This window comes from Cannabis sativa, chromosome 3 (assembly GCF_029168945.1).
Source record: "Cannabis sativa cultivar Pink pepper isolate KNU-18-1 chromosome 3, ASM2916894v1, whole genome shotgun sequence".
In the NCBI taxonomy this organism is placed as follows: Eukaryota; Viridiplantae; Streptophyta; class Magnoliopsida; order Rosales; family Cannabaceae; genus Cannabis; species Cannabis sativa.
This window is the reverse complement of record NC_083603.1, coordinates 54,826,864-54,850,115: the sequence shown is the minus strand read 5'-3', so window position 1 is coordinate 54,850,115 and position 23,252 is coordinate 54,826,864. Positions and strand designations below refer to the sequence as shown.

The 23,252-nt window shown below is 35.5% G+C and overlaps 1 protein-coding gene across 3 annotated transcripts; it reads right to left on the bottom strand.

Annotated features, from left to right (window-relative positions):
* Nucleotides 1-2,880: 2,880 nt before the first annotated feature.
* Nucleotides 2,881-8,522, bottom strand: LOC115711332 (putative pentatricopeptide repeat-containing protein At5g43820). Of its 3 annotated transcripts, XM_061112156.1 has the most exons (6): nucleotides 8,097-8,508; nucleotides 7,364-7,433; nucleotides 4,128-6,075; nucleotides 3,842-3,961; nucleotides 3,481-3,679; nucleotides 2,881-3,340 (listed from the first exon to the last, which is right to left on the bottom strand). In XM_061112156.1, exon 3 carries the CDS (start codon nucleotides 6,067-6,069, stop codon nucleotides 4,378-4,380), a length of 1,692 nt encoding a protein of 563 aa, XP_060968139.1. In that variant the 5' UTR covers nucleotides 6,070-6,075; nucleotides 7,364-7,433; nucleotides 8,097-8,508; the 3' UTR covers nucleotides 2,881-3,340; nucleotides 3,481-3,679; nucleotides 3,842-3,961; nucleotides 4,128-4,377. The 3 variants fall into 3 exon arrangements, with proteins under 3 accessions (XP_060968139.1, XP_060968137.1, XP_060968138.1); XM_061112154.1 differs by having other exon boundaries at nucleotides 3,842-6,075; nucleotides 8,097-8,522; XM_061112155.1 differs by having other exon boundaries at nucleotides 3,467-3,679; nucleotides 3,842-6,075.
* Nucleotides 8,523-23,252: the final 14,730 nt, after the last annotated feature.

The following is a 23,252-nucleotide window of genomic DNA, read 5'->3' as shown; positions in this document are numbered from 1 at the left end:
GTGTGTGCCTATGTGTTTGCTTTTGGGCTTAGATGCATATAGGAAGCCCATTTAAGTTTTACTAAGTAAATGGACTAGGTTGCTAAAATAAAATTTGACATAAGTAATTTTATTTAGGCCCAATTAGATTTGGGCTTATTCAATGAATAACAATTGTTAATTATGATACTTTTTATGGTTCAATTAATAAATATGATAAATGACAATATTATTTAATAATTATTTATAGTTATTAAATAGTTAGAATTGGCATTTAAATGATTGAATTAGGAAATTGGCATTTTTGAGAAAATCAGATACAAAAGGTGTTAAAATTGCAAAATTGCAAAAATCAAGGCCCAGTCCACCTAGCCAGGGCCGGCCACCTATTTTATCTTTTTTAATTGATTTTTTCATTATTTTAATGCCATATAATTCAAATCTAACCCTAGTGGAATGCTATAAATAGATAGTGAAGGCTTCAGGAAAAACACACTTTCTGAATCAGAAAAACCTGAGCCTCCACTCTCTTCTCTAGCCGCCACTCTCTCTCTCTATTCTTCCTTCATATTTCGAACCTCTCTTAGTGATTAGAGTAGTGCCCACACACATCAAGCAATACCTCAATCATAGTGAGGAAGATCGTGAAGAAAGATCATCAGCAAAGGAGATTCAGCATCAAGGATTCAGAGAAGAAGATCCAGGTTCAGATCTTGATAATACTCGCTACGTAAAGGAATCAAGGGTTAGAGATCTGAACGGAAGGAGTCATTTAATTCCGCTGCACCCAATGTAAGGTTTCTTAAACTTTATATGTGTTTAATTTATCGTTTTAGAAAGTTCATATTTAGGATGTTAATAAACATACTTGTGAGTAGATCTAAGATCCTGGTAAAATAATATCCAACATAGACATGGTGTGCATAATTAATTTAATTAAAAAAATTTACTTATGAAAGACAAGTAAAGTTATTTTATTTCTTTAAAACTACACCTCTGTAGTATAATCCATTAATTGGACACCAGTACACGAAAATATTTTTTCCTATGAAAAAAAAAAATAATTAGAAAATTATTTTTCTTTTTTCTTAAGATAAAACGAAATTAGGGTAAGTAATTTTTTTTGTTTTGATATTATTTTTATAATATTTTTTAAGATCATCAAAAAAAAAATTAAAAAATATCAGTGTATATTTTTGTAAAGGATAATTTTATGATTTTTTTGGCTTATGTGGACTCAACGCGCATGGATAATTCAATTTTTTTTTTGTTATTTCATATTAGAGAAAGTGAAAAAAAGCTATATATTATTTCAAAAAAAAAGCTATATAATATATTTATTAACTATCTTTCCGAAGATAGAAAAGAAAAAGAAGGACTGTATATAAATATATTGCATAGTAAAACACATTAAGCTAATTAAACGTATTCTTCATAAGATCAAATTTTTAACATAATCCAAATATAGAATATAACAACATGTTTTTTGATGTGAAAGTTAAACATAACAAATGGCATAGTTTAGTCTCCATATAACACAACAACGATGTGAGCTCATTAATTTTGATAGAAACAATGCAGATTTGAAAAGATTCAATAAGGAGACAAAAATCCCAAAATGTTAGAAAATAAAAAATTAATCTTAAAAATTGGGGGATGATTTACGAATAAAAAGAAGACCCAATTGGATCAGAACCTGAAATTGGGGGACGATTTTTTTGAATTTCTCACAGCGAATTTGCATCAGATCCTCCATTTTTCGCAGATTCACTCATCCATTTAGACGACAATAAGAATTTGCTTGCTCTGTTCATTGAATAGTGGGAGTGGACTGCGATTGAAAAAAAATATATAAATGAAGATAAATAGCTAGAAGAAACCTAAACGATTTGGTAAAAAAAAATTCCATGTGTAATCCGTTCTTTTCCTGATCTTTCTCAACAAACTAATTGTATATGCGGTTTAAGGTTCAATTTATTTTATATATATATTTTTAATTTCTAGAGTTATAGTTGTGATTATATATAGAGTTGAAATATGCTAAATATCAGTTCAAATATTAATAGGATTTGTTTTATTATTATTTTATTATATATAAATAATATTTTATTATTTTATTAAATAAAAATAAAAAGTCACCCATGAATTTCTCATAAACCAAGAATTTCAGTTATATATAGAGTTGAAATATACTAAATATCAGTTCAAATATTAATAGGATTTGTTTTATTATTATTTTATTATATATAAATAATATTTTATTATTTTATTAAATAAAAATAAAAAGTCACCCATGAATTTCTCATAAACTAAGAATTTCAGTTATATAGGCACACTTTATATAGAATAGATATATCCTTCGAAAAGGAGACAGAGGTCATGACTTGAACTAACCTTTTCTTAAGCTAATTAGCAATTTTTCCTCACATATTCCAAATTATACCCTTGAACTTTTTTGGCCGTTAAAAATTCCTCCTAAATTATTAAAATTGTTAAATTTAAAAACTTTTGTTTAATTTCATTCAATTTTACTGTTTCAGTAATTGTTTATGTATTAAAACATGCTCCCTAGACTTTGATATCTACCAAATTATGCTCCTCAAACTTTGATATATACTAAATCATGCCCCCTGAACTTTCATCTATGTTAGAAATTTTTTACTAAAATTAGACAAAAGTCCTTAAATTTAACAATCTTAATAGTTCAGAAGGAATTTTTAACGGTCAAAAAAATTCAAGAAACATTATTTAGTACATGTCAAAATTCGGGCAAAAAAATTGCTAATTAGCCCTCTTCTTAAATCTTGGTAACAAAAGATTAATACAATAAGCACAAATCCTATAGCAAATAAGACTTAGGACTTCCAATGCATAAAACGAAACAAATAAACATCAACGTTCCAACAGTCTGCCTTACCACTAGACCACCCTTGGTGATGGGGTTAGAGCCTTTACCATAATGAAGGTCTGAAAATTCTTGAGTTGGACTTTCTATTTCTACAGCAGTTCTCCAGCTGCACTGAAATGGGAGTTTCTTGCATATTCATCGTCTATATGAGAGAATACTGAAACATTCCCAAGGGCACCATCATCGTAAAGTATTTCCCTTCGAACAGAAGCTGATTGAGATGTTGGACTGACATGCTTTTCTCCCGTGGCGTCAATTGTGAGGTCAATCACAAATTCTGAAAGTAGAATTTGTGTTTCCACATAAATAAATATACAAGTACCAGTTGACATCCTGTAAAATAGACACTGCTTATTGAAGACCAAAAAAGCAAAATCCCAAAACATCATCTTCAAACTTATCCCATTCCTCATCCAAAACATCTGCTCCCTGTTGAATGCAAGGTTCCCAGCCCTGAGCAAAATGAAACACAATTAAGTTAACTGCAAGGCAGTATAACGAAGAAAATGACAGATTGCAATTGTGTATAATAATACAAATTCTCATTTTTCTAATTTTGACAAAGAAACTTTCACATACCCACCACCACTTACTCTTATTAGAAAATGGCAACGGTAATTTTCCATCAAAGCACCAAATTAGAGGCAAGGCTTGCCGTGAAGCATATGACAAGAGAAGCAAATTTCCAAGAATGAACCATATGCAAGTATCTCAAAGTTCACCAGAAATCAGGCTCATCTTAAAACATATGTATTTCAATATACACATTTATATGTAAATGTGTAAATGTTCCTGCAGAAAAACATATATCAATACACAGATATGTAGCATGTTTGCAGGTATTACAGTATGCACACCCAAAGAAATGAACTATTTCCACTCGTTATCTAACAAAGATTCCTTTCTTCAACAAGATAACCAGCAGATACTAAACAATGAGAAGGACAGTCAAACCTTTTGAATACTCAATTGTTGCACTAGACTTAACATGCAATCCATGTTTCTTGCTAGGTTCAATTAAAGCCTTCAAAAGCTCCTCAAGATCATTGTATACCATCAGCATTCAGCACAAACCTATAAGCACTGTTTTGTCAATATAAGATAGATTTATCTAGAACTGCTCATTATAGCTAATTAGTAATAGCTTATCTAAAGGATGAGGCCGAAGAGGAAAGACTGGGGTGCACTAGAAACTGTAATGACAACCGATGAGTAGAAGCACTACTTGCAGAATACACACCCCGAAGAGTCTTCTTTAGGTAGGGAAGGGGGTCACAGATAACAAAACACCATCAAAACCTGCAGTGTAAGAAAACCCATTACAGAACCTACTACTACTTTGAGGTCATTAACTGCTGGTTGGAAAAACGGAGAAACCAGAGGTTGTGGTCTGGGTACAGGAGGCGATGCAGAAGGAGTGATCGACGATTAAGAGTTGGTTATGACAAGGCAGAGTATAATAGTCTTTTTCACATGCCATTTTTGAAAATTCAGAAATGCCATCCCTTAGAACGCCAATATCTTCGGGCATTATCATTCAAACGAGCTTCCTTAAGCTTCAGAAACAGCCTATAAGCTCTCTCTACTTTATATGAAGCAAGCAATTTTCCATTTAATTTGCTCCAGATACGCCTGCTTGGGCAGAAGCCTTTTCTCAAAGACTCCTCCATAACAAGTGCAGCATTTTCGAGCTGCCCAATGTTGCAAAGTCCACTAATAACATACTCATACACTTCCATATCTGAAGAATAACCGCATTCTTGCATGTCGTTCCATAAGCTTAACATCATTCCACATTTACCGAATCTAGAAAGCCGCATAAGCAATAGCTTGAAAGCACTTAAAGAGATTCTACAGCCAACCCTCTTTGCTTTCCTATACACGAGCATAACAGCATGAGGAGGACCAAAACTACACAAAGGTTCCATAAATGAAGTTATAGTCCCTGTACTGGGAATAATTCCTCTACTCAACATTCGATCAAAAACCTCAAGTGCATCAGCTACTTTCCGGGCTTTCAGAAGACCACCAATTAATTTGGTGTAAGTATCAACATTTGGTTCACAGTTACTTCTCAACATAAAGTTATAATACTTCATATATTCATCAAAATTCCCAGAAGATATAAAATTAGAAATCATAGCATTGTAAGCACTAGTGTCTGGGATCAAACATTTCTCTTCCATGCTCTGAAAAACTTTAACTGCATCATCAATTTGACCAGCTCTCCCAAAACCCTCAATAATATAACTAAACGTCAAACTATCAGGATCAATTCCATTTGCAACCATCATTTCCAAAATCTTCTCCATTTCACCAACTCTACCAAATTTTGACCACCCATTTAGAACAACATTATAAGTAGTACCATCAAACAGTATTTTCCCCTTGAATGAATTAAGTAGAGAATTTGCAGTACCAACATAGGATCGACGGCATAGACATTGAAGAAGCACATTCAAAGTCTCTGTACCACATTCTAACCCGATTTCATCCAAATTCCGAAACATTTGGATTGCTTTGGATACTTGTCTAGCCCTAATGAAACTGTCCATTACAATAGAAACGGTCTCCAAGTTTGGACTAACCCCTTGAGTCTTTAACTCATGTAAAACTTCAACCATAAAACTAAGAAATTTTCTTCTGCCTAATGCCTTAAGGATTATATGATAAGTTTGAATATTTTTGGGAATGGTTGGCTGTCGAATAGCCCAATTGAAAAACAAGACCATTTTCCTACCATCTAAGCTGCCTCGATTTACTACTTTCGCAACAATATCAAGATCCAAATCCACACAAACACTCGTTAAAGCACTCTCTATAGCAGCCTTCCCTCTCATATTCTGAAGAAAAATACCACGCAGTTTCTCTTCAGGCAATAGAAACCCATCAACTGCTCTAACGATCTCTTTTTTTCCCTCCGACTTCGAAGCTAAAGTATTACTTGGTACGGGAAATAGATCAGAGAGTTGGTCAAGAACAAAGCTTTCATCTAAATGAGGTTGGTTTTTGATATGGTACCCCTCGTCCAAAATAGATGATTGATCATCTAAGCTTGAAAATGGAACCGGTGAACGGAGGTAGGGGAAAAAGAACCTGGTTTTGGTAATGTGAGTGGAATACCCTATGGAGTGCTGCGCCTGAAACCCCAATACGCGCCATGAAGCACAGAGAAACGCCATGAAGTTCTGAACCAACAAGAAATAGAGTTTGAAGTTTGTTCACTATCATTATTTGTATTCTATTCTTCAAAATAAAAATACAACACCAAAACCCAATCTTCTTTATTTTATCTCAAACTCTTAAAATACATCATATATAATTTTTTCTATTATAAAGCTACAGAAGTAACACACTTTAATAATTTTTTTACAATTCTCTACTCTAAAATAAATAAAAAGCACAATTCGGCTAAATTTCTACTTTTGCTAATAGCTAGAAGTATAAAATGAATATAAATTTTAATTTATTTTTAATGTTTAGATAACTATTATATCGATATTTCTTTTTTTAAGAAAAATATTTTTCAAAATTTTTTGACATCATTAAAAAAAAATCTTTTCGGAGTAAATTAGAAATTATATAAATTATTTTAATTTTAAAAATAGCTTCTCAAAGTTTTTTTTTTTAGAAAAAGCTACAAATCCTTGCTTCTTCCAAAAAAAAACTTTTGATTTTTTATCCAAACACCTTTAGAATGACTTTTTTCAATTCTAAAAGCTAAAAAAGAACTTATAGAAGCTAAGCCAAACATGGCAACATCTAACCATGCTCTCTAAACACACTCCTTCGCTAAAATAAGGAGTGAGATTTCAAAAAATGAACTCCAACCATTCAAAAAATGACTCTCTATAATAGAGAATGGATAAGTAGCTCTCAAAATGTCACGAGCTCATTTCTTTTTTGGTAAACTTTTTTAATAGTATTTTAATAAAAAAAAACAATATTACTTTTTCATTATTTATAAAATTAATTTATATTTAACAAATTCAAATTACAAAAGATTATTTGTTATCCCAGTTTCATCTACTATATTACTAATAGGTTGTACTTCAGTTGCAGTTGATGGCACAAAATCAACATCATCCTCAAAATTAGAATCGATTTGACCGGACATTCTATTTTAATCTACATTAACACCATATTCTCATATTTATCAATTAATGCATGCAACTGTTTAAAAAATATGATAAACACATCTACGAAAAATTAGATAGCATTTTCCCTATTTTATTAACCTAACCATCTGTCAATTTCAACTACAAACAATCAGATAACACACAAGTTTTAATTCTTATATCAGCGCAGCACACAAATTTTACAGATCCTACTTCACTAAAACAGGCAAGTTATCAACCTTCCATTATCACCGCAACACAATCTCAGAACTTACTTTACTATGGATGAATATATAAGATATTCAAACTCTTTTACAAATCATATGTAATATAATATAGCAATTATAGAAAAATATACCTCCGGTGAATCAAGATTGAAATTTCCACTTAACTCAGATTCTTTTCAAACACTCGCAAAACGCCAAAGCCTATAAAAAAAATTGGTAGAAAAAAGAGACAGATGAATACCATTGAAAACTGAAAAGTAACATAAAAGCTCGTGAAAGGAAAAATAAAGGCTTTAATATCTAAAAAGGTGATTTCCCAATTCCATATAAAGTAGATAAAAAATCATCTGGAGTTGCATTATATAATCTGTATTAAAAGCTTGATTGTCTTTAGTTCTTTACCTCATTAATATCAGCATAAACGCCTGTTTATAAGCAAAATTGAACTTATACATATAATATGCATACTTATCACTATGCTAAACTCTACAATCTATAAGCAGCAAAGAGCTTGATCACTTGCCTTAACCTCATGTGTACTAAATAGTAAATATTCTCAACAAAGACTCGAATTTTCATTTTCATCACAAACAATTCACATTACTCTGCCCATTCCCATTGTTTTACAAATTCGCACTATGAACTATGAAGCAACTATTCTCTAATGTGGTCAGCATCACTAAACATATCAGTAATTTTATCCCAATTCTGCTTACTCTAATGTACAAAATAAAATAGAATTGCAAAACAAAATTGTTTTAAACCAACATTTCAATTTTCCATGTAGCACATAAGCATCATCAATATCATATATATTTATATATATATATATGCTAATTTTGGTGAGAAGGATTTAACAGATACCAAATGCGTAAACATCGATGTTCTTTAACCTCAAACGCTCTTTCTCCTTAACCCAATACCGAGAAGTTTCCGAGAATCAGCTAGGATGGAAGGGAACAATACCCCAATCCAAGAATCAACGGCTGGATCCGAAGAGTTGGCTAGAGAGAGTGAACCTCAAAGTGATAGCGAACGCTTAGCGAAGGAAAACTTTAGAGCTTCTTGGAGAAAAGGGTGTTTTGGGTTTGGGGTAGCGGCAATGTCTTTGGTGGAAGCTGAGGCAGCTGCAGTGGCAGCAATGGTGGTCACGGCGGCCGTGGCAGCGGCAGTGAAGGCACAAAAGGGTCGTGAGTTAGCGGAGGAAGGCTTGAGCTTGAGGACTGAGAAAACGAAAAGGGTGTTTTTTTTTTTTTTTAATTTTATTTGGGAATAGTATTTTTTTTTTTTAGTAGGGATATAGGTTTTTTTTTTTTTTTTTTGGAAACTTACAAAAATATTAATTTTTTCCCCTATCTTTACAAAAATACTCCTATACGGTAGAAATTTCTTTTTCACTGTCTTGGCCAATTTTTTTTTCTTTTATACTGTAAACACCGAAAAACAAATGAGGCCTCCATCTTTCACACACACGGACAGAACCACCACAGGAACATCAGAACAATCGAAAAACAACCATTAATTTCAATAAGATTGAGAAAAAACAATGAAATCGACGTCAAATAAATAATCATAGCAAAACAACTATAAAACAATCAAACAAAAGAAAGAAAAACATGCATGATAATCATAATCATAAATAGCGTAGTGACATGAAGCAAAATTATGCGTTGAAAAAAGAAAAAACACTCATTGAATAATTTCTTGAATAAATAGCGTAGGGACAGGAAGCAAAATTTTACATGTATGCCATTGGTTTTAAAGATAATAATTTCTTCATTTAATTTATTAATTTTATATTAAGGCTTAATTTTGTCAACCACAAAAATACTAACTTCATAATCAACTCTCAACTACAACAAGCAACAACAATAAAAAAATAGTAATTTCTCAAATAAATATAATTACTTATATTATAGAATAAATAAAATTTAAAAAAATAACAAAAAAAATAATTAATTATAATAACAATATATTATTTTAACATTTCTTAGGGCAGACAAGAATAAATAAAAAAATAAAAATTATAATTATAAAAAGTTGTACATATCCATTTGCCTCTTCATCACCACTTGGAGTTATAGAAATTGTTAAGATGGGGAATATTTAATATTTAATGACAACATTACAACCAACAGAGGTAAATATTTGTATTTTTAATTTTTTTTTCAAATCCATTTAAGATAAATTCAATTTTATTACTTTACGTAAATTAATCTAAACTAAAAATTATTTCTAACTGTTGACCGAGGTTTTCGACAACCAGTAAAATAATAAGAGTTTAGAGAGCCGTAAGAAATTAAGAGGGGGATTTTTACGTGGTTGGGGCGTTAATGAGTCTTAGTCCACGAGTCTGTATATTTATGATTGTATTTAATACAGAGAATGTTCTTGGTGAGTATTTACTCTTCTTGCACTTATGCAACCCAGAATTCTCGACCCCCATTAATGAGCTTTGAGGGGGTATTTATAGTGTTTTTGTGGGGTGATCCCCAGAATTATAGTACATGTATTTCTGTAACTATCAATAAAGTTGTGTATTCCCAATGAATATACCATGGGTAATGCATGGTCAAATCCCTAGGTGTTGTAGGGATTTTATGAGAGCTGTCCTTATTCCCTTTTGACCGATGTGATTAGTCACAGAGTAGCCGTTATTAGACTTTAATGGTCATAGTCTTGTAGGTGCAGATCGGGGGTTGTGTCGTCAGATTTTATTGCGTGTGGCAGTTCCAACACGCCTCCTCCCATGCGGTATTAAATGCGAGATGACTGCTCAGAGGAAGCCTGGCACCTCCGGGAGATGCTTTGATGCTATCTTGATCTCCGGGAGCATAGAAAACCTTGCATGCCTTCTCCGGGAGGCATATCCAGGATAATGCCTTACTTTACTTAGCTATTAATTTAAGTGCTAAAACCTTTGTGTCCACGTGTAAATTCTCCACCAAGGCAAGATACTCTAATCACATGGAGGCAAGATATGTGATTAGCTATTAATTTAAGTGCTGATGATATGTGATTAGCTATTAAAGGCAAGATATTTCAATAATAACTCATTCTTGAGGCTGGTATGGGCTCATATCCATATCTAACATGGAGGGTCATCATGTGGGGTAAGGAATTACTTGTCAAAGGGCTTTGGTGGAAAGTGGGAAATGGAGCTAACATCTTCTGTGCTTCAGACCCGTGGCTTCCAAGTTACACCAGTTTTAAACCTTTAGTCTTTTATGGTGATGACATAAATATGAAAGTTGCTGATCTGCTTCTAGATTCTAGACAATGGGATGTTGATTTGTTACGGGAATTATCTTTGGATTCGGATGTTAACAAAGTTCTTAGTATTCCCTTAACTCTAATCAACCAGCAGGATATTCTCATGTGGCACCATGAAACTAATGGACAACACACGGTTAAATCTGGATATGCATTGGCCATGAAACTTGAAGATCACTCTCCTTTAGCTAGTGGTATTGAAGCAATTCAATGGCGGAAAAAGTTCTGGGGTCTTTCTCTTCCTTCAAAGATTTGAATTTTCCTTTGGAGAGCGATTCATAACTGCCTCCCTGTATCTGATGTACTTCATACCAGACATATAAATGATTCAGCCCTTTGCTCCTTATGTCAGCGTGATAACGAAACCATTATACACGCACTCTTTTACTGTAAAAGAGCCCGACATGTATGGAAGCTGTCTTGTTTTAATTCTGAAACGCTACTGCAACACTAGACCAATTTAATGGAATTGTTTATGCACTGCTCATCTATTTTTTCAACTCAGCAGCTGGAGCAATTTGCAACTATTTTATGGTGCATTTGGAGTGAAACGAAATAGGGAGAGGCATGGTACAAGACCAAAACCAGCTGATGCTCTTCTCTATTTTGCTTACTCATACATAGACGAGTTCAAGTGTGCTAGGAAAGATTTCAATCAGAGTGCAACGTGCGGAAATATAGCCAACACTTCTGCTGCTAAAGAAGCTCCATGGATGAATCCTCCTTCGGGTTGTCTGAAGCTGAATACTGATGCAACAATTGACATAAGGAAACAAGTTTCAGGTTTTGGGGCAGTCGTTCGGAACAGTTTGGGGGATATTGTGGCTACTACATCTATTCTCTTCAAAGGCTGCTTTAAACCAGAAATCATGGAAGCACTAGCTTTGATGCATAGCTTGCAATGGTTACAAGATCTTAATCTACATGTTCACTTAATCGAAACGGATTCGCTTTTGGTAGTTAAAGGATTGGATTCATTACAACAACATGTTTCTGATTTCCATTGTCTTTTGAATAATATTTCGCTTTTAGTATCCAAATTCCCTGGAGCACATATCTCACATGTCTTTAGATCTGCTAATACTGTTGCCCACTTATTAGCACAGTTTGCTCTTTCGGTGGAAACTAATTGTTCATGGCTAGAGGAAATGCCTCTACCGTTAATGCCTATTGTATTGTAACTTTCCAGCTAATTTAATATAATAGCATTTCATCTCAAATATATATATACTACACCCCTCACGTGGCCAAAGAAAGCTAAAATTTTTCTTAAAATTCAAGAATATGCCACATCATCTTAATGGTTACAAAAAAAAAAAAAGGAAAACGACGAAAGATGCATATATATATGTACTGTTGAGCAAAAAAAAAAAAACATAAAAGGCACATTTATGTACATCGATAAAACAAAATCTGATTTAGAATATATATACAGTTTGGTATAAACGAATGGGGTGATTATAATTACTCACTTAAATTGCTGTATATTACCACGACAACCGAGAAGTCTTCGAAAAAAAAAAAAAAGAGAACACAAAATGCTGTTAAGAGTCCAACGTTTGAATATACTCAAAGAAAACTAATATTATCGATGAATCTAATTTTTTAAGTGGACTTCTGTGGGCAGTAATAGAGTTTATATAGATATATCTAAGCAATAGGTCATATCTCAAGTTTAAAAATTACGATTTTTAAATTTAAATGGCAAGTGTAAAAGAAAAGATAATTAATTTAATTATTTCTTTTTCAATTTAAAAATTATATTAAATTAATTAAAATATCAGTAAAATAATCTTTTTATTGTTTCTTTTAAATAACAATAAAAAGATTTCAAGAGTCAATTTATCGCTAAAAGTGGTAAAATTCTAAAACCATACAAAATGACACAAAATTCCAAATGAGCTCACTAAAATTAATCTTGGAATATTAAAGAGGTCATTCGTCTTACAAAAATTTCAAAGAGGTCATTAACCTCACAAAAATTTCAAAAATGGTAATTTTACCTAAAAATTAAAAAGTGCACTGAAATTCAAAGTCATAACAAATTAAATGGCATTCCAAAAAGAGAGGTCATTCACCTCATAAATTTTTTTAAAAATTTTTAGAACTACGTCTGACTTGATTCCTATAAAATGATACGTAGGCAACTTAGTTGCTAAGATTAAGTGTAGTCGCCAATACCACAAAAATGGTATTAAACACAACTCTCAAAATTCCATAAAAGGTCATACACCTATAAATTTTTTTCCAAATTTTTGAAAGAGCAAAGAATTCTTGAAAGTGGTCATATACCAAAATTCTTATATTCAAATTCAAAAATATTGTATTCTGAACCACAAGTGGTTTGATCCTTCACAAAGAAGGTATGTAGGCAGCTCGGTTAATTAAATTGACTGAGTTCAGCTGCAATTCCAAATTCACCCCAAATTTTCTCCAAAATACCTCAATTATTTAATATCATCGTAATTGGAATCAAAGGGTATTTTCTTTAAATAAATGATTGTAATTAAGAGATTATTTTTTTAATCTTGGATGGGCCGAACTTAAATTATTAAACTCTTATGCATAAATTCAGCATAGGTGAAATTGTGTTTTGCATTTATTTTTAATATTCTAAATGTAAAATTTTTGCTTAACATAATTTTTGGCATGCCCGGTGGGACCCATTCTCCTTTTCATCTTCAATTATGATGACTATTATTTATCTTTAATTTTATGGTGCTAATCATGTTTACCATTTTCAGGAAAAAATGGCACCACAAGTCACAGTTTACTTCCACAAACTACCAACAACCTCTTCTGCCCAAGGAGGGAAAAAGAACCGCTTCTTGGCGGCATTCTCTATCGATCGAGTACCCATTTCATGCAGGGTACCCGAACCAGTGGATAACGTGAAGACACCTATACCAGTTAGAAAGGCTGGATGAAGGAAAGGTGTGAAGAGTATCCCTAAGACTACGCAGGCCTTGAGAGGCAAGGCAGCAAAGGGCTTCAAAAAAAGGCAAGCCCGGGCAATGAAAAGGTCCGCGACAAAGGTTGTCAAGACAGAAGGGAGGCCAATGAAGATTGGCTCCCCCGTAATGATCCAAAAGAAATGGGGTCGTGAGCGTATCTTGATTGGTTCCATTCCTATTTTCTTGCCCATTGTCGCCTAAGTGATGGTTATCTCTGCAGAGGAAACTGAGACAACACTGACTTCTCAAACTCGGAGAGGTAGGAAGGCAACAACACCAAACCCTCTTGAAACGAGGGAATTAGTAGGAGGCACACCGATTCGGCCGCCGATTGTAATCCCTGTCAACCGCCAAGGTTAACAGATGGCATCTGCTGAGATCAATGAACACCATTTATTAGATGAGGGGTGTAGGACGCCTTTCTTCTTCCCAAAGAAGGCTAGAAGTGACAGTGTGAGGGTTCCCAAAGCAAGCCCTAACTCATTCCAAAAAGAACATGGTGACTGGATGTTCCTCGAAGGATACTGACCAACAAGGGTCACTTCAACTGTTAAGCCTACTTCCTACACGGGATCTGTAACTCGATCAAGAGCTCATGCCATGCGTACAATTCCTATTCAAAAATCAGTGAATCCCTTTGTTCAAAAAGTTCAGGAAGAGGAGTGTTGCACATCTGAACACTCTTTAGAAGACACTCCCTTTATCGAACACAGTAAGGGGGTGTCTGCTGATCTCATTACTCAGTTCGAAGAACTAACCATTGGAAATGATAAAAATATGTCAGTGTTAGTAACTGGGACAATTAGTAATGAAGAGAAGATTCAAGAACTATAAAGATAATTGGCCGAGAGGGATGAAGAAGTAGCCCGACTCTCAACACAATTATCTCATCAAGCTAATATGAGACAAAAGGAGAGTGAGGTTGGGCAACATTCCTCGTCTTCAGCGCCGCCTATAGGCAATATACAATCGCCACCACTCAATGTGCAACCAACACTAGCTGGTGTCCAACCTTAGTAGAATCTGAAGGCTTTTATCATGGAGAGTATTCGGGAATATGAGGCTGCACAATGCCTATTCTTGGATATCATCAGCCATACCCGACTTACTATGACCAAATTCCATTTCCACCAGACGACGTCAGACAAAAGTTTGAAAATTTTGATGGGATTAATGGTTCTCCCCATGAACATTTCGCATATTTCACTTCTGCATGTGGTGAATCTGCCCAATCAGATGCACTATTGATTCGACAATCCGTGCAATCGTTAAAAGAAGTAGCATTCACATGGTATACTCAGTTACCCCCAGGATCGATAAATACTTGGGATGACACGCAAAAAGCTTTTCTGGCACAATTCGTGAGCTCAACGAAGACAATAAGTCTCCATGACCTGGTGGAAACGAAGCAACAAACCAGTGAAAGCGCTAATGAGTTCATAACCAGGTGGATAAATCTCAATCTCCAATGTCCAGAAAGGATATTGGAACAAGCAGCGGTTTCAATGTGTGCCAAACACCTCAACCCTGAGGTGGCAACTTTTGTGGGCACATCAGAGCCCAAAACTTTTAATGAGCTCGTCTCGAAGGCCTACAATGTTGAGATACAAATTTCTCGGCAAAAGGGTGGCAAACCCTCTTCGAGATTCGAAAACAAAAAGCCATTCAAGAAGGGAGAATCAATGGCAACTTTTATCAATACCGGCAACAAAGATAAAGGGAAGGCGCGAGAGCCACAAAAGAAACTAACTCTCAAAGAAAGGAAGGAAGTTAAGTATTCATTCGACGATGATGACATCGACCAAAATTTCGATGAGTTGTTAAAAGCTAAGGCAATACGACTCCCTGAGCCAAAACAACCCAACGAGGTTGGTATGACAAATGATCCAAATTATTGTCGGTACCACCAAATTGTGAGTCACCCACTGTCGGATTACTACATCCTTAAAAACATTATCGAAGGCGTGATCAAGAGAAAAGAGATTGAGATTGACTCTTCTCTTGGGAAAGCGGCGATAAATACAACCTCATTTACTGAGAATGACCAAAATACCAAATGATCCCACACAAAGGGACATAATTTCTGTGGCATTCGAAGTTGACAAGGAAGTTACAATAGTTCAAGCCCACTCAGAAATGCCAAAGCCAAGAAACCCAAATATTCCTACGTTGTATGAGCTTATGTCAGAGCCTAATCTAGAAATTTGGGAGGACTGGTATGATAATGAAGAGGATTTGGAAAGTACATGGCAAACATGTACTCAGAAAAAACCTGCAAAAATTCCATCTCGGAAACCATTTGGAAACTCCGGAGTCAAATTTTGGGGTAGACCAGATATAAAGGATCAAAAGAATAAGAAAAGGATCTAAAGGCAAAAGGCCATTTCCAAAAGAAACGAATTCAAACAACCAAAATGAAATCTAGTAACTCTGGAGGAGTTTTTACCAAAAGAGTTACAGGACAAGACAGCTGGTTGTGATGACAGTGTGTCGGATTGCTGCATGACTTTGTTGACAAAAGAAGATCCTGAATCTACCTCACTTGAAAGTGAAAGAGAGGTAGATGAAATTACCTTGCAAGATATGCGACAAAAAATTTTTGCAAAGAAGGAAAAAGAAGCGAAAGAGCTTGAAAAAGCCAAACAAGACCTTCAAAAGCCTTCATCTTTGGCCAACCAAGAATTTGCTAATGACAATCGAAGAGGCAAAAGCACTGGTGAAGATGAAATGACGCGAGCAAAATATGATATATTGGCTCATCTAAAGCGCATCCCTACTGTTTTAAGCGTTTATGATGCACTGCAAATGTCTCCTGAGCGTTGAAATGCACTTATTGTCGCATTGACAAGTCCTGAATTTTATACGGAGAAAATAGAACCAGTGAAACCTACATCACTTGAAACGCATACCTCTTGTATGGCATGCATAACTTTTGATGATAAGGATCGTCAGTTGGGAGCTTCTTTACATAATCGGCCTCTCAACGTGACGTGTATGGTTGCTGATATTCGCGTAAGCTACATCATGTTGGATTGGGGATCGGCTGTGAATGTACTCCCCTTAAAACCTTGAGAGATGTTGGTTTACACCCACGTCAATTGTCTCCGTCATCATTGACAATTCAAGGTTTTAACCAAGCTGGAGAAAAAGTAAGGGGAAGTATCACACTAAAAATTATAACAGGCGAATTAAATTCTGAACCTTATTTCATGTCATCGATTCAGATACATCCTACAATGTGTTGTTAGGGCGACCGTGGCTTCATGAATATGGAGTCATTCCTTCAACACTTCCCCCAACGCTTTAAGTTTTGCAAGAAAGGCAAAGTCAAAAGTGTCAATGCAGACCCAAATCCCTTTTATGGGGAACAAGTGAATTATGTTGATGCAAAGTCTTACAAGCGAGCTAATGTCACCATTCTGAAAGGGAGACCTGAGGAGAGAAAACGTTATGAAAGCTCAAAACTCTCTGCAAATTAAGCAACTATCCCCCGTGAAATCTCCTCAGCCCAAAGAGGGGAACTTGAAGGTATCTAACCAAAAACGAACCTTCAAGTATATCCCTAAAAGTTGACGAGGAGTAGGACAATAAAGCTTTGACCCCGATCGGAGATTCGATGACAGCCCTGATGACAAGCTTTATTTTACCACTAAGGAAAATCGATCAGTCACTACCCAAGGGTAAAATGCAAATTTCAATTTCCTTTTGTAAGATAGCAAGAAAAATAAAAGGGTCGTTACTCTTAATAAAAAGTCCTCCACTTCTGTAACTCCGAAAACCTTCAAAACAAAGAAGAAAAAGTTTCATTTCAAGAAGCAAAAAGGGGTCACAACATCAAAATAGTGATTGTTTAGAAGCTTCTTTTGAACCAGATGAGTTAGCAGAAGAGGAAAAAAAATGTTTCCCAGCGACAATGTTCCTACACCTTCCCCGCGGGTGTCAATATTTGATAGACTTGAAGCATGCACATCCACCCCACGAGTGTCAACATTCGAAAGACTTGTTTTCCCAAGTGCTCCACAGCCAAAGGGAACCAAAAATCAAAAACGGTGGGTGCCAAAATAGAAGAAATCTTTGAGAATTACTATTCAGGGGCATGAAACACAAGAAGATGAAGAAAATTTTGCTCAAGTCAATTACCTCTCTTTTGAAGAAAGTTTAATCGTAGAAGATGAAGACTCGAGCTCAAACCCTTTAGAAGATTTGATAGACATCTTTCAACCAACACCTCAGGAATTCGAAGATGGAGGACAAGCAATTGTGGATGATTTAATAGAGATCAACCTCAGGACCGAGGATGATCCAAAGCCTGTGTTTGTGAGTGCTTTATTAACTGAAGAAGAGTTACCACAGTACAAACAAGTCTTTTGTGAGAACAAAGATGTATTTGCTTTGTTGTATCGAGAGATGCCAGGGTTGAATCCAAAGGTTGCTGTGCAAAGGTTGGCAGTATCAAAAGATGCTACCCCTGTTAAATAATCTCAAAGAAGGATTCGACCAAAATTACTTCCCAAAGTCGAGGCAAAAATTGACAAGTCAAGAGACTGCAAGTTTATTCAGAAGGTTCAGTATCCTATTTGGCTTGCAAACATCGTCATTGTGATGAAGAAAAATGGGCAACTCCGCATATGCGTGGATTACCGAGATCTTAATCGGGCTTGCCCAAAAGATGAATTCCCACTCCCCATCACTGAGTTATTCATAGATGCTACCATTGGTTTGGATGCCTTATCATTCATGGATTGATTTTCTGGGTACAACCAAATCAAAATGGCACCCGAGGAAGAAGAGCTCACTGCTTTTTAGACACCAAAAGGCATATTTTGTTATACAGTTATGCCATTTGGCCTCAAGAATGCAGGGGCAACCTACCAAAAAGCAATGACCACAATTTTTGAAGACATGATGCATAATATTGTCGAATGTTATGTCGACGATTTAGTGGTCAAAACAAAAGAAAGGACAAATCATCTTCATGATTTAAAATGAGTCTTTGACAGGCTCAAACAACACAATCTCAAGATGAAGCATTAGTTATCGGCCTCGAAGTTGCACTTGAAATGAAAATACAGTCATTAGATGTATATGGCGATTCTCTTTTGGTTATTAAACAAATGAGTTGTGAATTTGCGGTCAAGCATGAGAATTTAGTCCCTTATCATGAAAAGGCTAAATATTTTCTTGGCCAATTTCAAGATATAACTCTAAATCACATCCCCAGATCAAAAAATGGTAAAGCTGATGCATTAGCTAATTTATCTCCATCACTAACACTTCCTGAATAAAGGGATATCCAAATTACCATAGGTGTAACACCTTCACTATTAGGCACGCTACCCAAGATAATTAAGAAACCCTATCCCCTAACGGGATTACTAAACAGAAAAGCGCGGGAAATTTAAACTTTAAATGCAAATGGAATGAAAATAAACTTGTAATAATTTTAACTTTACAAACAAACAAAAGTTACATGTCTCGGGATCCCAAAAACAATTTACAAAATATTACAAGTCTATTTCTAATAACCGACCTAAGCGGCAAAACAGAGTTACAAAAAAAAAATCATCACTGGTAGACCCCAACCCGCTTGGTATAGTGTGGCCCGAACATGTACACACATCGCCCAACTCCCCTACTCATGGCTGATAAGAAGTAGATTTACCCTTTCCTGCACAGTAGAGCACCCGTGAGCCAAGTCCAGCAAGACAGTAAAATTTATCAATAATCATATATAACTCATCACATAAATAATAATGCCATTTCATATTTGTCTGTATGACACAGACCCGCGTGTTACCCTCACACGCCTATTTATGTCTATGTGGTATAGATCTACATGTTACGCTCACACGTCTAATTACAATAAGGCCTTAGAACGATTCATCTCGACTCTAGTTACTGAGTCCAACCCGATTATGCCTTGAACACATAACCCTTAATTTCAATATACATCTATATACATCATGGCATAACAATTACATATTGACAATTTACTAGGGTAACAACCCTAAGCCAATAAAACGCTCACTTTAGAGTAATAACTCTAATCCCGGTTTCTAGTCTTTCATATATATCATATTCCATATAAGCGTCATTGCGCATATCTCTACGTGCTAACTACTGTCTTACCTGATGTTCCGCAAATATGGAGATTCAAAATCCCAGGTGCTCCTGACCAAGTGCCGGTAATCCTAGTCACAATTTCGGGATACACAAGTATAGGGTTGATCCCTAAATCCATTTTCACAAATTATAAACTGGGCATTTGAATTCCACATATTCACCTAGAAAACCCAGTTTCCAGCCACAAAAATGCATCCAAATATACCAATTTGCATGCTATATCAACCCATAATTATACCAAACTTTCACCTAGCATAAACCAAGTAATTAGAGAGGAATTACACCTAATTCACTTTCCAACAACACCAAAAATCAACATTCAACAATGAATTTCAGCCCATAAACTCATCCATTTCAACTCAATTGACAACCAAAACTTAAATCCATCAAATAGATTTTCCAATAATTAAATCAAGAGCTTAAAACACAATTCATGCATTAAAAATCCAATGGTAAAAACCCCCAAAATTTAGATTAAACAACTTAAACTTCAAAGCTCCAACTTGAGCAAAATCACAAGGAACTTCAAGCTCAGGAACTTGAACGTTAACAATTAATTTCAAAGTTCAATCATAGAATAAAAACACAATAAAATTCCTTTTAAATTCTGTCTAAACCTAACCCAACATAAATTCAAAAGATCCAAGTACAAACATGCTCATATCAACAAGAAAACACCAACATGCATCTCAAGACCATCCCAACCTATTTCATGCTTTTCAACCATAAAATCACAGTAGCAAATTCATTAAATTTCAGCAATAGAAAAACTACCTCAAGCTTCAATGCAATGATCAAGCCACAACTCCTCAAACAATTCTTCAATTTCAAGCTTGAACACCAAGCAAATCACCAATTTTTCAACAAAATACAAAGAGGGATAGAGAGAGAGGGAAGGGGGCTGTTTTAGGGTTAAGGTAAATGCAGAAAATGAATTTCATTTTTTTTTTACAAAGAATGCCTTTAGTTGAAAATAAATCCAAAAATACATATTTACCATTTTACCCCTAGGGCCATTTCTCACATACTCAAACAATTAAGGGCATTGAAGTCATTTCATATATAACACATATTTAAATAATTTCAGATTCATCACACATAAATAAAATGCCAATAATTTATCCTAAAATTGTATTTCTACTGAACCTGTTCGCCCGAAATACCCAGTTGTGACTATATCGCGCCAACTTGTCAGAACACGCCTGAAAAGACATCACATGCATACTATATAATAATATAGTCCCATAAGCACGTAAATATATTAATTTCATAATTTTACCCTTCTCAGGTCAAAATTACTAAAATGCCCCTGGCTCACCAACGGGGTCTTAACATGTCATAAATCATATAAATTCTCACATATTAAATTATATAATAATATAATTCCACAATAATACATAATTAACAAGTTAGGGTTTTGCTAATCCATTCTCTTAATCCTAGGGTATTACAATTACCCCCTCTTTATAGAAATTTCGTCCCGAAATTTACCTGAACAACTCCGGATATTTCTGTTGCATATCCGTCTCGAGTTCCCAGGTTGCCTCTTCATTTTTACTGTTCCTGCATAATACCTTTACCAGTGCAATTGTCTTGTTTCTCAAGACTTTCTCCCTTCTGTCTAGAATTTGCACCGGTTGTTCTTCATAAGATAAATGTCGAAGTTCCAATGCTTCATAACTCAGGATATGGGACGAATTTGAGACATATTTCCGAAGCATTGAAACATGGAACACATCATGTACAACTGCCAGCGATGGGGGCATAGCCAACCTGTACGCTACTTGCCCTATCCTCTCAAGGATTTCAAAAGGTCCAATGAACCTTGGGCTAAGCTTTCCTTTCTTACCAAAGAGTTTAATGCCTTTCATCGACGATATTCAGAGAAATACCATGTCCCCGATCTGAAAATCAATATTCCGACATTTTGGATCAGCATAACTCTTCTGTCTGCTTTGAGCCGCGAGCATTCGCGCTCTGATTTTATCAACTGCCTCACTTGTTCTCTGAATAGCCTCAGGACCCAAGAACTTTCTTTCACCCACTTCATCCCAGTGAATAGGTGATCTACATTTCTTTCCATATAAATGCTCGTAAGGGGTCATCCTGATTGTTTCCTAATAGCTGTTGTTGTACGAGAACTCGATCAGGGGAAGGTACTTTACCCATGATCCTTCAAAGTCAAGCACACATGCCCGTAGCATGTCTTCTAAGATCTGAATAGTCCTCTCGGATTGTCCATCCGTCTAAGGATGAAATGCTGTGCTAAACTTTAACTGAGTTCCCATAGCTCGATGCAGACTCTCCCAGAATCTTGATGTGAATTTCGGATCTCTATCCGAAACAATGGACTTTGGGACACCATGAAGACGAACAATTTCTCTAACATATAACTCAGCATACTGATCAATGGAGAAGTTCGTTCGAACAGGTAAGAAGTGCGCTGACTTTGTAAACCTGTCCACTATGACCCACACAGAGTCAACTGTCCCGTGGTTCTAGGTAATCCCACCACAAAGTCCATAGCATTTTCTTCCCATTTCAACTCTGGAATATTCAATGGCTGCAGCAACCCTGCAGGCCTCTGATGTTCAGCTTTCACTTGTTGACAAGTAAGACACTTAGCAACATACTCAGTGATATCATTCTTCATGCCTGGCCACCAGAACATGGCCTTGAGGTCTTGATACATCTTTGTTGACCCTGGATGAACTGAGTAAGGAGTTGTATGAGATTCATTCATAATCTCTCTTTTAATACCATCATCCATAGGCACACAAACAGGATTCATAAATCGTAACATTCCCGTTTCATCCACTGTAAAGTCACCATTCTTCCCAGCCGAAACCCTATCTCGGGATTTCACTAACTCTGAATCTTGCAACTGTGCCTTTCTGATTCGCTCTAAAATAGTAGATTGTAGGGTAATATTAGCTAATTACCCTACAACCAACTCAATTTTAGCTCGGGTCATCTCATTTGCTAGTTGCTGGGAGATTTGTTTCATAGAATTTATCTGACTCTGCCCCTTTCTACTCAAGGTATCAGCAGCCACGTTGGCCTTACCAGGGTGATAAATGATCGCACAATCATAATCCTTCACCAGTTCTAGCCAGCGTCTTTGTCTCATATTCAGGTCTCTTTGGGTAAAGAAGTATTTCAGACTTTTATGATCAGTGTATATCTCACATTTCTCGCCATATAGTAATGCCGCCAAATCTTTAGCACAAATACTACTGCCGCGAGTTCTAAGTCATGAGTAGGGTAACTCTGTTCGTACTCCTTTAACTGCCGAGAAGCATAGGCTATTACCTTTCCAGCTTGCATAAGAACACAGCCGAGACCCTGTCTCGAGGCATCACAATAAACAACAAACTTTTCCTTATCCGAAGGAAGAGTTAGCACTGGAGCGGTAATCAAGCGCTCCTTTAACTCCAGAAAACTTTTCTTACATCGATCAGTCCAAAGAAACTTCAAGTTCTTTCGGGTCAGCTCCATCAAGGGTACAACAATCTTTGAAAAACCCTCAACAAACCGACGATAATACCCAGCTAAACCCAGAAAGCTTCTAACTTCAGTGGCTGATTTTGGTGTTGGCCAATCCCGAACAGCTTCAATCTTGGCTGGATCCACCATGATTCCATCCTTATCTACTATGTGCCCCAAGAAA